Source organism: Bos indicus, chromosome 21 (genome assembly GCF_029378745.1).
Source record: "Bos indicus isolate NIAB-ARS_2022 breed Sahiwal x Tharparkar chromosome 21, NIAB-ARS_B.indTharparkar_mat_pri_1.0, whole genome shotgun sequence".
Lineage (NCBI taxonomy): Eukaryota > Metazoa > Chordata > Mammalia > Artiodactyla > Bovidae > Bos > Bos indicus.
Window position 1 is genome coordinate 20,184,388 of NC_091780.1, and position 14,540 is coordinate 20,198,927.

At 50.2% G+C, this 14,540-nt stretch overlaps 2 protein-coding genes across 6 annotated transcripts; one reads left to right on the forward strand and one right to left on the reverse strand.

Annotated features, from left to right (window-relative positions):
- Window positions 1-1,968: 1,968 nt before the first annotated feature.
- LOC109575691 (myeloid-associated differentiation marker-like) lies at window positions 1,969-9,984 on the reverse strand. 5 transcript variants are annotated; one of them, XM_070775095.1, is made up of 3 exons: window positions 9,598-9,721; window positions 9,175-9,274; window positions 1,969-4,618 (listed from the first exon to the last, which is right to left on the reverse strand). In XM_070775095.1, the coding sequence occupies exon 3, from the start codon at window positions 4,468-4,470 to the stop codon at window positions 3,592-3,594; it is 879 nt and encodes a 292-aa protein (XP_070631196.1). In that variant the 5' UTR covers window positions 4,471-4,618; window positions 9,175-9,274; window positions 9,598-9,721; the 3' UTR covers window positions 1,969-3,591. The 5 variants fall into 5 exon arrangements, 3 of the variants coding, with proteins under 3 accessions (XP_070631196.1, XP_070631197.1, XP_019839529.2); XM_070775096.1 differs by lacking the exon at window positions 9,175-9,274 and adding an exon at window positions 8,028-8,159 and having other exon boundaries at window positions 9,598-9,649; XR_011562563.1 differs by lacking the exon at window positions 1,969-4,618 and adding an exon at window positions 8,170-8,517 and having other exon boundaries at window positions 9,598-9,877.
- A 3,104-nt stretch (window positions 9,985-13,088) lies between these two features.
- On the forward strand, window positions 13,089-13,982 carry LOC109575145 (myeloid-associated differentiation marker-like). The gene has a single exon (XM_019983188.2). The coding sequence runs from the start codon at window positions 13,089-13,091 to the stop codon at window positions 13,980-13,982; it is 894 nt and encodes a 297-aa protein (XP_019838747.2).
- Window positions 13,983-14,540: the final 558 nt, after the last annotated feature.

Sequence of the window (14,540 nt, forward strand, 5' to 3'; positions counted from 1 at the left end):
GATATTTTAGGTAAATGTAAATTCATTAACTAAAGCCCAGATTGCAAATTTAAATTCTGAGAAACAGAATTTAGGGTAATAAACATTACAAGGGACAAGGAGATAGTTTTTGAATTGAGAAAGTGAACAAGAAGACATAACAAGCCCAAACATATATTCATCTAACTATATGGCCTTGGAATATATGAAGCTGGGCAGTCAGCAGAACTTTTTAAAATATGTATTTATTCATTTATTTGGCCTCATCAGGTCTTCGTTGCATCACTTGGGATCTTTGGCTGTGGTGCATGGAGTCTCTAGCTGATGCACGTGGGCTCGCTAGTTATGGCATGCAGGCTTAGTTGCTTTGAGACATGTGGAATCTTACTTCCCCAACCAGGGATTGAACCCACATTCCCTGCATTGCAAGGTAGATTCTTAACCACTGGACCACCAGGGAAGTCCCCAGTAGAACTTTCTGCAATGATAGAAATATTCTATACCTGTCTTGTTCAATACAGTAGCCTCTAACAACATGTAGGTATATGGTGCTTGAAATGTGGCTGGTAGGACTGAAGACTTACATGTTTCAATCTATTTAATTTTATTTAGTTAAAAATTAGGGGACTTCCTTGGTAGTTAAGACTCTGCACTTCCACTGCAGGGGGCACAGGTTCAGTTCCCATTTGGGGAACGAAGATCCCACATGCTGCATGGCTTGGCTAAAATAAATAAATAAATAAAACAAAAGGATATGATTAAAAAAAATTAAATAGCCGCATGCATCTACTGTCCAATATACTGTACAGAAGAATTGAGTTCATGAAGTAAGTAACTCTGAAGTGATAATCACAAGTTTCTTCACATTAATAACCTTTATCCTCTTTCTCTTTATTTCCTATTCTGACTCTAAAACAGTTGGACCATTCAGACTGTTTGATAACAAGTTAACGTATCTCCTATTTACCTAAATGATTTCATACACTGTCACCGTGATTCACATTTTATCATGCTCTGGGCATTAAAAAATATTTTCCCCTTTGGGCCTTGTGTCAGTATTTGGATGTTCCTTTGGGTTGAAGTCAAGCAATAGTAAATGGCTTTTTGCAAACTTACCATCTAGGTTCCCTTGACCCTTGGCTCCTCTCCAACTGTGACCCTCTCTTTCCCCTTACAGACACTAGCTGCCCCAGGAGAAACCATATTTACTGTCTTTCCTTCTCTTTATCTGTCTCCAATGCACTGGCTTCTGTCCTGAGAACTTCATAAAAAAGCTCTAAGCAAGGCTGTCAATGACTTTCAAATGGTCACATCCAGTGGACACTTTTCAGTGCTTATTTCATGTGATCTCTGCAGTATTTAACCAAAAGTTTATGTTTAAATTCCTCTTGTCTTTCCTTAAAATGTTAATTTTATTTCAATGCTTCTTAAGATTTGCCTGCCATGGAGACTACCTCCTGGGAATGCCCCCTGCTCCACCCCACCTGCCCCTGGGTGAAGATCACATGCTTCATCCCAGTCCAGGAGAGAGTGGCAGCAGTGGGGGGCCTTCCCCTGCGCCTCCCTCACAACTCCACTTTCCTGGCACCTCTGGCCCTGGTGACACTAGGGCGCTGGGTCTGAGGCTTTGTGGTTGAGGACAGAAGACTTGTGGGGTCTTCACAGCCACCAGTTACTGCAAAGGGCTGCTGGTCTCAATACAGGGGAGCACATGGGCCCACACCATGCACACACATGTGCACTGAGCACACACACAAGGACACACCTTTCTGGAGAGGCTCCTTTAAGAGTTAGGGGGCCAGGATGTTGGCATTGAGGTGGGACCACCCCCCCATCTTGTGTCACAGGCTGGGCCACACCCCAAGGCTTTTATCCAGGTGTGGATGGGGAGTCAGTGGGAGGGGCTTCCAGAAACAAATTTGGGTGAGGGTGGAAATTGGCTGGACTCTTCAGTAGTCTAGACAAATTGGAGCATTTAGAATATGTGAATGTCTTTCTCACATTTTTTAATTTTGATTCTCTCATCGTTACATTGGGATTTAAAAGGGACAGTGGATATACGCAAGGGGACAAGCCTTTTCTCTATGACTGACATCAGGAGCTGATGGGAGCCAGAAGCTCCAGGGAATTTTTAAAAATTATATGCACTGATCTAGATCATATTATGCCTGAGTCTCATAGAACCAAGAAACAGCAGCAGAAAGCAATTGGCACACAGAAACACACAAGTGTGTGTCCCCTTGCACTCAAGCACTGCAGTTGCTTTGACAATGGAAGCAGCAACCCCCACCCCTACAAACCACCTGCCCAAGAAAATTTGAAAAGAAACTTCCCCCTTTAAGTACAGGGTTACCCAGTAATTTTTGCCCTCCTAATTAGAAGATAGAAAAAAAAAAAAAATCTCAGGCTAACATCACCTTTAAGGCTGCAGTGGCCATGCTCTTCTCCCTGCAGAGGCAGGACAAGCTGTTTTGAACACTGGGGCAGGAGGGCCACATCGCTGCCCCTCACCAACGCTGCAAACAGGTGTCTTCAAGATCCTGGGGTTCTTCACCAGCTCCTTTTTTTGATTCCCTATAGAGTAGTTGGGATGGAAGGCATTCACCCCTGGCTTCCTCTAAGATACCCTCTAGGCAGCAGGTGTTTAGTGAGCCTGCAAAAATTCTGGAGCCAACCTCAAAGGGGCTGAACACCAGGTGGGGCCCTGGAATCCAGGGTCTCTGTTTTAAGACTTCTGCCCGCTGGAAATAATTGACCTCTTGAGATTTTTTTTTTTTAATTGAAGGGAGGGCACACTGTACACCCGCCTTCCACTCAGATAATTGAGGCCCAATGCCTAGTTACCCTGGAGAAGGCAATGGCACCCCACTCCAGTACTCTTGCTTGGAAAATCCCATGGACGGAGGAGGCTGGTAGGCTGCAGTCCATGGGGTCGAAAAGAGTCGTACACGACTTCGAGACTTCACTTCCACTTTTCACTTTCATGCGTTGGAGAAGGAAATGGCAACCCACTCCAGTGTTCTTGCCTGGAGAATCCCAGGGACTGGGGAGCCTGGTGGGCTGCCGTCTATGGGATTGCACAGAGTTGGCCATGACTGAAGCGACTTAGCAGCAGCAGCAGCAGCCTAGTTACCCATGCCACCCCTAAACTCATACACACACACCAACTAAGGCACTGCCAGGGGTACAGACCTGCTTTGGTAACGAGGCCCCTCCAGATGTCCAGGGTGTGAACAGCCACACAGAGAGGTGTGTGCTGTGAAGTCAGCACCTTAGGAGGTGGGAGGAGGTGGTGGGCAGAGAAGGAAGAAATCTGATCTTGATGGATCAGCAGGAAAATGGGGAGAGGAGGTCAGGACATGGGAGACCAAGGATGATCAGAAAAGGGGCAAAAGCAGGAAATGTAGAAAAGATGAGAGAAGCAAGAGAAAGACAAAACAGGGTGTGAGCAAACACATAAAACAGGACATAGAGCATATGGAGAGAAGGAAACAGAAAAGAGAGAGAGATGAACAGGAAAGAATGTGAGAAGGGGAGCCAGGAAGACGACAGCAGAGCTCAGTATAGAAACCTCCATTGACAAGAGGGCTGATCCTCAGTCCTTGACAAAACCTAGCGGGCTGAGATCACCAGGTCGGCCACATAAATCAGCAGGTTGATGGCTGTCAGGATGGCCACAGCCGGTCGATAGTCCCTGAGGCTCGAGCAGTGGGTGAGCCCCAGCGTGTACATGACCCAGAATCCCTCGGGCTTGTCCTCAATCGCCTCATTTACTGGGTAGAGCCACCAGAGAACCAAAGCAGTGGAGTAGAGGAGGACGGAGAGCAGGGTCAGCTGGATGGGCAGCCTGTACTCCCAGTTGCCCAGGTTCAGCAGCGTGGCCACAACTGCCTGGGTGAAGCAGATGCAATAGATGGCCAGACACCACTCGTGAGCTGGCTCCTTCGGGTGCCGGGAGGTGTTGCTGATGAAGGTGAAGATGACACAGGCCACAAAAATCTCCAGCACCTTCAGCACGCCCTGCGTGGTGTACAGAGCACAGGTGAGGTCTTTGAGTTTGTAGCAGTTCCACGTGCAAGACAGTTCTGCACCAAAAAGGAAACCCGTAATCTGGGTGAATAATAGGGCAGCGTTGACCCGGCTTATGAAAGGGTCATAAGGCAAAAACGGGAGGCTCTGGATAGACTGGACGACGAATAGTGAGAGACAGACGTGGGTGGCGAAGCAGGCTTCTGGGAGGGGCATGTGGTACCAGAAAGGAAAGTGGGACTGGATATAACACAATTCAACTATGACTACGATGAGGCTTATGGGCAAAGAGAGGAACCAGATGAGCATGGCCCAGATATTTACGTCCCCGTAGCCCCTCTTCCGAAAGCCAGAAGTCACCAGCCAGAAGGCCATACAGCTGGAGAACAACTGCAGCAGGCGGAAGCAGAACCACACCAAGGCCAAGTAGTCCTGGTCTGTGGATGTGGACCTGGTGGCCATGGTGCTGTGATGGTCAGACAGGTCACGGTCACTGGTTGTGGCAGTGGTCCTCACTGAAGATCCACCAGAGAAAGATCCAGATCTGGAGACTGATTGAGTCAGATGCCTGGAAACGACCCAGGGCCCTGTGACGGCTGAGGCTCAGGACCTGTAGAGTTAGAACCAATGACTCAGACACTTGGGTAACAGCACAGCCACTCCAGAATGATTCTCCCCACACATCACTGGTGGCTTTTTCAGGAGACTTGTTTTATCCTAAACTCACAGCTAGATTGAGGGTGGCATCAAAACTGTGTATATATTTTTATCTCTTTGTGCTGCTGCTGCTGCTGCTTATAAATCGCTTCAGTTGTGTCCGACTCTGTGCAACCCCCTAGACCACAGCCCACCAGGCTCCCTCGTCCCTGGGATTCTCCAGGCAAGAACACTGGAGTGGGTTGCCATTTCCTTCTCCAATGCATGAAAGTGAAAAGTGAAAGTGAAGTCGCTCAGTTGTGTCTGACTCTTAGCGACCCCATGGACTGCAGCCCACCAGGCTCCTCCATCCATGGGATTTTCCAGGCAAGAATACAGGAGTGGGGTGCCATTGCCTTCTTTGTGCTAAGTGCCATTATTTAAAGGAATATAGAGTATGCTGCTCCTTTTCCACAATCACAAACCTTCATGATTCTCAAAATTGAAAAAGAATTAAAAAAAAAAATAGTTTGGTAGCAAATTTTGACCTGAACAGACCTGAGACAATTAACGACTTTTGTTTATTTCAATGAAAGTGAATGTTCAAAAGTACAGTTGCCAAAATGAATGTGTTTGATCACAAATTGTTTTTAGACACCAGTGGGGTGTGATGTCGTATAGAGTAGATGCACCGTGTTACTAGTCGGAAGCAGAAAGTTTCTGAATTCAGAAGCATATCTGTCCCAAAGGGATTTCAGAAAAAAGACTATGGATTGTAGTCTTTTGGAGGACGTGTCCCGGCCTGTCCTCCCTGCAGCATCACTAGAAGGAGCTGCCATCTGAGGGGACACAGCTTCAACCACAGAAGGGCAGTTTCAGGGGTGAACAGGGAGGAGCCATGAGGTGAGAGCAAGGCCGTGGGAACAGAATGACATGGGAAGTAGGGACTGTTGTGAATCCCCTCCACCCATTTTTGCCTCAACCTGTGACTCTTCCCCACTGGGGAGGGGAGATCTCAACCCAGCGTGACTCCAAGGATGAGTGTCTTGGAGAAATCACAGAACAAATTAACATAATGTTTGGCTCATAAGCTCCAAAGCAGCCATCCATGCGCCAGTCTGGAAAGATCTAGGAGTAGTCCTACCTGTGTGGGTTTTCCTGGCCTGGGAGACTGGTTAGCAGCTTCCAAGCTGGGAAGAAGGGACTGGAAATCAACAAGGATGCTGTGTCTGATGCTGATGGGGAGTCTTCCAGGGCATCTCAGGGAGGGGGTGAGGATGGATGGATGATCACCCCCTTTTAAGGGCAGGAGCTGAAAGAGGAGGCCCCTGCAGGACCCCTGGGAGGGGCCATCCCTGAGGATGCACCCAGGACTTGGGGGGGGGGAGGGTGGGGGGCAGAATGGAGATGACTGGGGGGACCCCAGGGTCCCAGTGGCCCTGAGGCAGCCCAGTAGGGGTCTTCTGACCAGAAGAGATGCAGGCATGGAGCCAACCTTCCCATGGAGGAGGGGCCTGGACTGGAACTGAGACAGAACAGGGGCCTGAAGGGGTTTCAGGCTGTGACAGGGACACATGGCCAGAGTGGCAGGGACCCTAGAGACCACAGAATTGCCCAGGTCACCTGCCCAAGACAGTCCCACGAGCCAGGGCTGCAGTCCTGCTCACATAGGGGCTCCTCCAGGGTCCAGTGTTGGGGGAGTGTGCCTCTCCCCGCCTGCCCCCTCCTCAGGGACAGCCGCCCTGTTTCCAAGGGACTATTTGCTGAAAGGCCCCCAGGGCAGAAGGGCCAGCACCCTGAGCCCCAGCCAGCTTCCTGCCATCAGGGGCCTTGTCATCTTGCTGATAATAAACCCTGGGACAAGCTGAGGCTAGAAAGAGAAACACAAAACAAAGCCTGAGAACCTTCCTGGACTCACAAAGCTCCTTGAGCCCCAATCGCCAGTGGAGCCCTGGAGCCTGCTAGCCTCCCAATGGGCACTGCCAAGGGTGGGGAGGGGCACTGGCGTGAGGAACGCTGGGGGTGTCATGCTCTCTGTACTCCAGTTTGATCCCGGCTTAATTACCTGAACTCACCCTGAGATTCCACCTAAGACTAAAAGACAACTTTGGATCCTTCTCATGTCACAGAGGGAGGGCTGGGGAAGGAGAGGATGAGGTTCTTGCTGTGTGACCCTGGGTCAGGCCTGTGTCCTCTCTGGGTCTCAGTTTCCCGACCTGGAAATCAGCAGCTTTGCCTGAGTCTCCCCAGAAGTCCCTCCTCCACTCTAATCTGTGATCCTGGACATGGTGCCCCCGTAGGAGTACAGCCTGGATGTGGCTGAGCCCTGCCTGCCCAGCAGCCAGACGTGTGGACTGGAAGACAGGGAACCAGGAAGGTCATGGTCAGGACAGAGGAAGGAGGAGGAGGTGCCAGAAGGGCAAAGAAGGTAGAGGGGAGAGATTGTGGGAGATCCCTCAGAGCTGGATGAACCTGGGCAAGTTACTCACCAGAGCCTTAGTTTCGCCATCTGTGCAGGAGGCTTTAGTATCTACTTTACATTAATTAAATGTATGGAAGCATGTGAAGGGCTTATCAGAGCCCTGGTGCATGGCACACTCAACCCATGCCATTTACCTGTCCCCCTCCCCCTCACAAAGGACCCAGAAGGCCCTGGCCCCACTCTGGACATCAGCATATGCAGCTTGATTTGCTGCAGATCAGGGGCTGCAAACCAGCTTGGACTGGAGGTGGTCCAGGGATGTGTTTGGTTTCCCTTCAGAAAGCGATGGTAGAGAATCAACATTATTTTTTTCCTCAAGTGTTTGGTAGCTGCACAGCGCTCCAATTTCACATGAAAAGCCAGATTTCCAGCTCCTTTTCAAGCCTTAGGAGATCCGGTTTCACTGGGCTGCATTCCCTAAAAAGGGGGTCACTGGAGCTGAGCAGCTGCTGTCTCCTTTATACTGTTTTCATTCTCCATTTAAATTTCTATATTTTCTTTTTCTCATGTATAACTGAACTGACAAAAATTAGGACTATGATCATCTCCCATGTGCCTGTTTCCCCTCTTGGGTGTGGCCAGGCTTCCTGCCTGCTCACAGAAGCATCTACCCCTCCATTCAGGGAGCATCCATGTCCTCAACCTCATGTACAGCCTTCAGCACATTTCACATGCTCTGACATCACATTTGGACATGTGTGTACATATATGCACACGAGTTTATAGGGCATATCTGTATGTCTTTTCCAGTTTTATACACATGAGACCGTGTCATGCACATGGCATCTTGCTTTTTCACCACACTTTTGAGGTGCAGCTGGTCCTCTCCAGGGGCCCTAGTGCTCTCCATCCCCTTTACTTATTTCCTTCCCTCCTGGCTCCTGCGGGTGTTTGGACTGACCTGCCTTCTCTAGATCAGTTGACCCTCCCCTGTGAGTCTCAGACACTGGGGGACACAGGATATGACCAGGGGTCCTGGGATCCACATGACCACCATGCTCTAGAGTAGGAGGTCAGCAAGCTTTTCTGAAAACTTGAAAAAAAAATATGACAAAGAATTTATTTTTCATTTCTGGAAATTCATCTTGAATTTCTAGGGCTACTGCAGCAAATCATCACAAGCCTGATGGCTTAAAACAGCAGTGTATTCTCTCACAGTTCTGGAGGTCAGAGTTTTGAAACAAGGTGTCAGCAGGGCTGCTCTGTCTCTGATGCCCCAGGGAAGGGTCCCTCTTCGCCTCTTTTAGCTTCTGGAAGCCCCTTAGCCATGTTACCCAACTCGGGCTTGTCTGCTTATCCCTCAGGAAGCCAAACATTGAGAGATCAGTGTCGGGAACAAGGTGCTGCATCTCCACTGTGAACACGATCATCGCCCATGTCTGTGCATCAGCCTACAATGGGGGGGCGGGGTCGGAAAAAATACTAATGAACGTTTCTACCATTTTTTCTGGATCACCTGTGTACGGAGGACTGGTGTTTTTATGGTTTAGTAGGTTTGAGGTGGAAAACAAAATCCAATGATGGCCAACTGGCTGTCCTCTCGCACTCAGACCTCCTGCAGAGAACTGTCTTGTTGGAAATCTACCCTCTCCCTCCCCCTCCCCCTGTAGTGGACACACCCTGACCAAACCGAGTGTCCTGTCAGGTCTTAAAGGAAGAAACTATTTCAGATCCTTTTTTTCTCATGCTGGGCAGGGGGTGGGGTGGGGGGTGCCCCAGGTTAGAACTCCCCTGGTGTTAGAACAATAGAACTCTTCTTCCGTCCAGAGACTGGGGGAAGGGGGCGCAGACCTAGGCAGCCCCTGCCTGGAGCATTAGGATAAGAACCACAGAGGTGGGGGAAATTCAGATCCATAAGAAGCTGATCCCCTCTTTTCCCTCCCTCGCCTGCAAAGACTCGTCTGTAAAGGGGGCAGGCTTTTCACAGTTTAGTTTCCCTTTTGCCTTTAATTTAGTGTCCTTGTTGGAAGAATTTTGCCTTTCAGTGCCCTGTTACTGTTACTATGGAGTAACAGGAAGGCCTGCACATGGAGTTCCCTCCCACTTACCAGATCTTTGACAAATTAGTTCTAAGTCCAAATAGTGGAGGAATTTAGAGACCCATTCAGGGGCCACCATTCTTCAGAATCGAAAGCAAACTGGGCCAGTCTGTATTGCAATTAAAAAAAAGACTTTTTTAAAACAAGGTCATAGCTCTAGTTTTGCCAACCTGCCAGGAAGTGTCCAGTGGACTTCTACAAAGTCTAGAAGTCCACTGGATGGATGTAGGCCCCATCTTCACTTCACCCACTCCCCTGGAACAGATTACAAACAAACATGCAAATTCCTCTTGGGTAGAGACTGGTACAGAGTCACAGAAAAGCCAGGTCCCACTCCTGTTCTGTCCAAATTGACCCCAAAGTTCCAAAGGGCAAAGAATATTCCCAAACAGGTGGGAAGGGGGCTTCCAAGGTACACACCCCTCTACTTACTCAGTCAACAGCTCCGCAGCTCCTTCAGAGGCCAGTTTCCTTCTCTCAACAGAAAGTGAAAGCAGACTGTGAGGAAGTGTTAGGGGAAGCACGCTGACTGAAACCGCCCACCCTGGCCAGGCACTACCCACCCTGGCCAGGCACCATAGTAACCATTTCCGTGAGTTGTTTTAGGACAGGAAGTCCTGGTAAGGAACAGGAAACTAATAAGCCTCCATCAACCAGAAGAGTTCGGGAAAGGTCAAAAGGAGGCACCACCTGTCCGACCACCTCCCAGAATCCTTCTCTCTGGCATCCGTCTTGCCTGAACAAGGCACCACCAGGAAGGACTCTGAGTTAGAATGATTGGCTAAAGACCACCCGGAAACTAATCCCATCACCCTAAAACCCGAGACGGCGAGCCATGTGACAGAGCAGTTCTGGGTTCCCTTACCCTCCTGCTTTCCACCCGGGTGCCCTTTCCCAATAAAATCTCTTGCTTTGTCAGCGCATGTGTCTCCTCAGACAATTCATTTCCAAGTGTTAGACAAGAGCCCAGTTTCGGGCCCTGGAAGGGGTCTGCCTTCCTGCAACAGAAGGACTCGGGAGGGACAGGGCAAGTTCGGAAACTAACACATTTGGCAGCTACTGGCACATCCCTGTAGATCCTCGCTGGGAGCAACTGGCACCTCGCCTTCTCAGAGGCACCACCCTTGTCGCCCCCGGAGGAGGGGGAGGGGCCGGAGCCCCAGGGACATGACTGCTGCCTGGATGGCCAACATTGTCACCCTGCTCAGAATAAGAACTCAGTATTGAGAAACAAGTGTTGAGTAAAAGAAAAGTAGCTTTATTTTAAGGAAGATGCAACCGGGGGAGAAGGCAGACCACTGTGCAAAAGAACCAGCTCGCAGCACTCCAAGGTTGAGCCGGAATTTATACAAGGAGGGAAACAGGAAAGGGATGCAGGCTGTAGGCTGCATTGCTGGAGGTGCTCTGTGCTTCTATTTTTAGAGACTTTACATTAACCACGAGACACCTTTCTGGCTTTTAAACTTGAGTGGGTCCTTACATTGTCCAGATCAGTGGGTCATTATTCTACAGGTCACTGGTCATATATTTCTAGAGAAAGAACTAAGATAGAAACAGACAAAAACAGGCAGATCCACACAGTCCATTTTTTGGACTGATCAAACAGATCAATACAGATAAAAACAGTCCATCAAACTCTGGAGCTGTGTTTAACTATTCATAAGACTTTGGCTGTAAAACAAGCAAGGTTTTACCTCTGTTGATAGTGTCTGACCATCACCATCACTATGGCAGGAAGCTGCTGGGGATCAGGGTGCTGGCCCTTCAGCCCTGGGGGCATCTCAGCAAATAGTCCCTTGGAAACAGGGCAGCTGTCCCTGAGGAGGGGGCAGGCTGGGAGAGGCCCCACTCCCCCGACACACTGGACCCTAGAGGAGCCCCCGTGTGAGGCAGGACTGCAGCCCTGTCTTGGGCAGGTGACCTGGGAAATTCCATGGTCTCCAGGGTCCCTGCCACTCTGGCCACATGTCCCTGTCACAGCCCTGAAACCCCTTCAGGCCCCTGTTCTCCTCTCTCAGTTCCAGTCCAGGTCCCTCCTCCATGTGGGGAAGGTTGGCTCCATGCCTGCATCTCTTCTGGGTCAGAAGACACCTACTGGGCTGCCCCAGGGCCACTGGCCCCCCAGTCATCTCCACTCTGCCCCCTACCCCCACCCCAGTCCCAGGTGCAACCTCAAGGCTGTCACCTCTTAGGGGTCCTGCAGGGGCCTCTTTCAGCTTCTGCCCTTAAAAGAGGGCCGATCATCTGTCAATCCCCACCCTGTCCCTGGGATGCCCTGAAAGGCCCCCCATCAGAATCAGACACAGCATCCTTGTTCATTTCTAATCCCTTCTTCCCAGCTTGGAAGCTGCTAAGCAGTCTCCCAGGCCAGGAGAATCCTCACTCAGGTAGGACTACTTCTAGATCTTTTCAGACTCACATCCGGATGGCAGTTTTGCAGTTTAAGAGTCAGACATTATATTAATTTGTTCTGTGTTTCTTCAAAGACGTTCCACTTTGGAGTCATGCTGGGTTGGGGGGCTCCCCTCCTCAATGGGGAAGAGTCACATGTGAAGGCAAAATTGAGGGAGGGGATTTACAGCAGTCCCTACTTCCCATGTCATCTCATGTCCCCACCGCCTTGCTCTCACCCCAGGGCTCCTCCCTGTTCACCCCTGAGGCTGCCCTCCTACAGGTGGAGCTGCGTCCCCTCAGACGGCAGCTCCTTCTAGTGATGCTGCAGGGAGGACAGGCCGGGACACTGTGTCTTAGTTTGCTGTGGAAGGAGGCCGTGGCCCTGAAGGCATGTCCTGGGTCGCAGAGCCCTGAGGCTTGGTCCTGGCCTCCCACCCACGGGCCCTGCTGACATGTGGGCTATAGAGTGAAGTGCTCAAACCACAGCTTTGGCATTGCTATCTGGGTTCCCACTCCTCAGCTTTTAACCTCAGGGAAGTCACTTGAGTCCTCCAGCCTTAGTTTTCTCATTTGTAAAATGGGGTTAGCAGTATAATCTACAGTCTCTTTTCTACAGTCTCAATTCTGGAGTCAGAGTTGAGATATGCTCCAGAATTCAGAGATTTTTAGCACTAGACAGATAACCTGGTGCATCCACTGTATATGACATAACACTGAAAGCTCTTTGCAATTAAACACATTAGTATTTGTGCAACTGCCTAAATTGAACTTTCACACTAAGTGAAATAAATGCATGCATGCTTGCTAAGTTGCTTCAGTCGTGTTCGCTTCTTTGTGATGCTACGGACTATAGCCGCCCAGGCTCCTCTGTCCATAGGATTCTCCAGGCAAGAATACTGGAGTGGGTTGCCATGCTCTCCTCCAGGGGATCTTCCCAACCCCAGGATCGAATCTGCATCTCCTGAGGCTCCTGCATTGCAGGCAGATTCTTTACCCTTGAGCTACGGGGGAAACCCCAAGTGAAATAAATAAAGATCATTAATTGTCTCATGTATGTTTAGGTCAAATGCTTTTACCAAATGAATTATTTAATACTTTAATTTTCAGAGCCTGAAAGGCTTGGGATGTCAGATAAAGCCCATCCTACTCTGTGTTCCTGTAGATAATGACACAGTTTAAAGGGCAAAAATATGTTCATGGTTTGAAGCCAGACCCAACCCAGCTGGGAGTTTTGGGATAAGACAAGTCTCCTGACAAGGCCAAGGCTGATGGGTGGTGAGAACTCTTCTGGAGCGGCTGTGCTGTTACTCGAGTGTCTGAGCCATTGGTTCCAACTCCACAGATCCCGAGCCTCAGCCGTCACAGGGCCCTGAGCCTTTCCCTGGCAACTGACTTAATCCGCCTCTGAAGCTGGATCTTTCTCTGGCGGGTCCTCAGCCATGACCACTCTCATACTGAAGGTGAAGGTGACCTGCATGACCATCGTGACCTCCATGTAATCATCCTGAGGCCTGGACTTCTGGGCCATCATGGGCTACTTCCTGCGAACACTGCAGCTGCTCTCCACCTGCGTGGCCATCTCACTAGTGGGCAGCCTGGACAGCTGGACGGTGCCCACAAGTACCTGGTCCTTTGTTATCTTGTGCTTCTGCTTCGTGGTGACCTTCATCATCCTCATAATCGAATCACTGGCACTTCATTACTGCTTCCCCTTCTCCTGGGGGGACTTTCTCCTCTGCCATGCCTGCTACCTCGCCCTCTTCTGCCTCTTGGTCTCCATCATTTACCCCGCTACCTATGTCCAGTTTTTGTTTTACACCCCCTCCTGGGACCATGCCATCGCTGCTACTGCATTCTGCTTCATTTCTACTGTGTCTTATGCCACCGAAGCAATCTGGATCTTGGGCTGGCCCCAGACAGGTGATTTCACTGGCTATACAGGCAGCTTGCCATTCCTCCTCAAGATGCTAGAGACACTGGTGGCCTGTGTCATCTTACCCTTCATCAGCAATCCCTCCCTGTACATGGACCACCCATTGCTGGTGTCGTGCGTGGCCGTGTACTCCATCTGCTTCATCCTGGGGATCGTGACCATCCTGTTGAACCTGGCTAACTGTGAGAACCGGCTGCCCATCTCCTCCTCCGTGTTCCATCTGGTGCTGAGCCTGCTGTCTGTCCTTCTCTACATCGGTGCTCTGGTCCTCTGGCCACTCTACCAATTTGATGAAAAGTTTGGTGGGCAGCCCGAGAGGTCCAGGGATGTGAGCTGTCAACATAGACTTACCAACTATGTATGCGTCTGGGACCAGCGACTGGCTGTGGCCATCCTGACAGCCATCAACCTGCTGATTTACGTGGCCGACCTGGTGTACTGGGCTCGCCAGGTTTCTGTAGGGACTGAGGACCAGCCCGGGGACTCCTGATCACCTCTGCTCACAGGAGGTATCTTTACCAAGCTCTGACATCCTCTTCCTGGCTCCCTCTCTCTCTCCTCACATCCTTCCCCATTTATCTCACTCTCCTTTCTGTTCCCTTCCCCTCTTCTGCTCTGTCTCCCTCCTGTTTTCTTTGGTTTTCCACATTCTGTTTTGCCTCTTTCTCTTGCTTCTCTCATCTTTTCTACATTTTTTACTTTTTGCCCCCTTTCTGGTCATCCTTGGTTTTCTCATCTCCTGTGTCCTGACCACCTCTCCTCATTTTCCTTCTGATCCATCAGGACCTGAGACCCCTTCCTTCTCTGCCCACCGCCCCCTCCTGCCTCCTAAGGTGCTGACTCCACAGCACAAGCCCTCTGTGCAGCTGTTCACACCCTGGGCCTCTGGAGGGGCCTCATTGCCAAAGTGTGTCTGTCCCCCTGGGGGTGCCTTAGTTAGCGTGTAGGGTGGATTTGGGGTGTGATTGGTAGCTAAGGATCAGGCCTCACTTCGTCCTCATGGAGGGGGTGGTACACTGCACCTTGCCTTTAAGTTAAAAAAAATAAA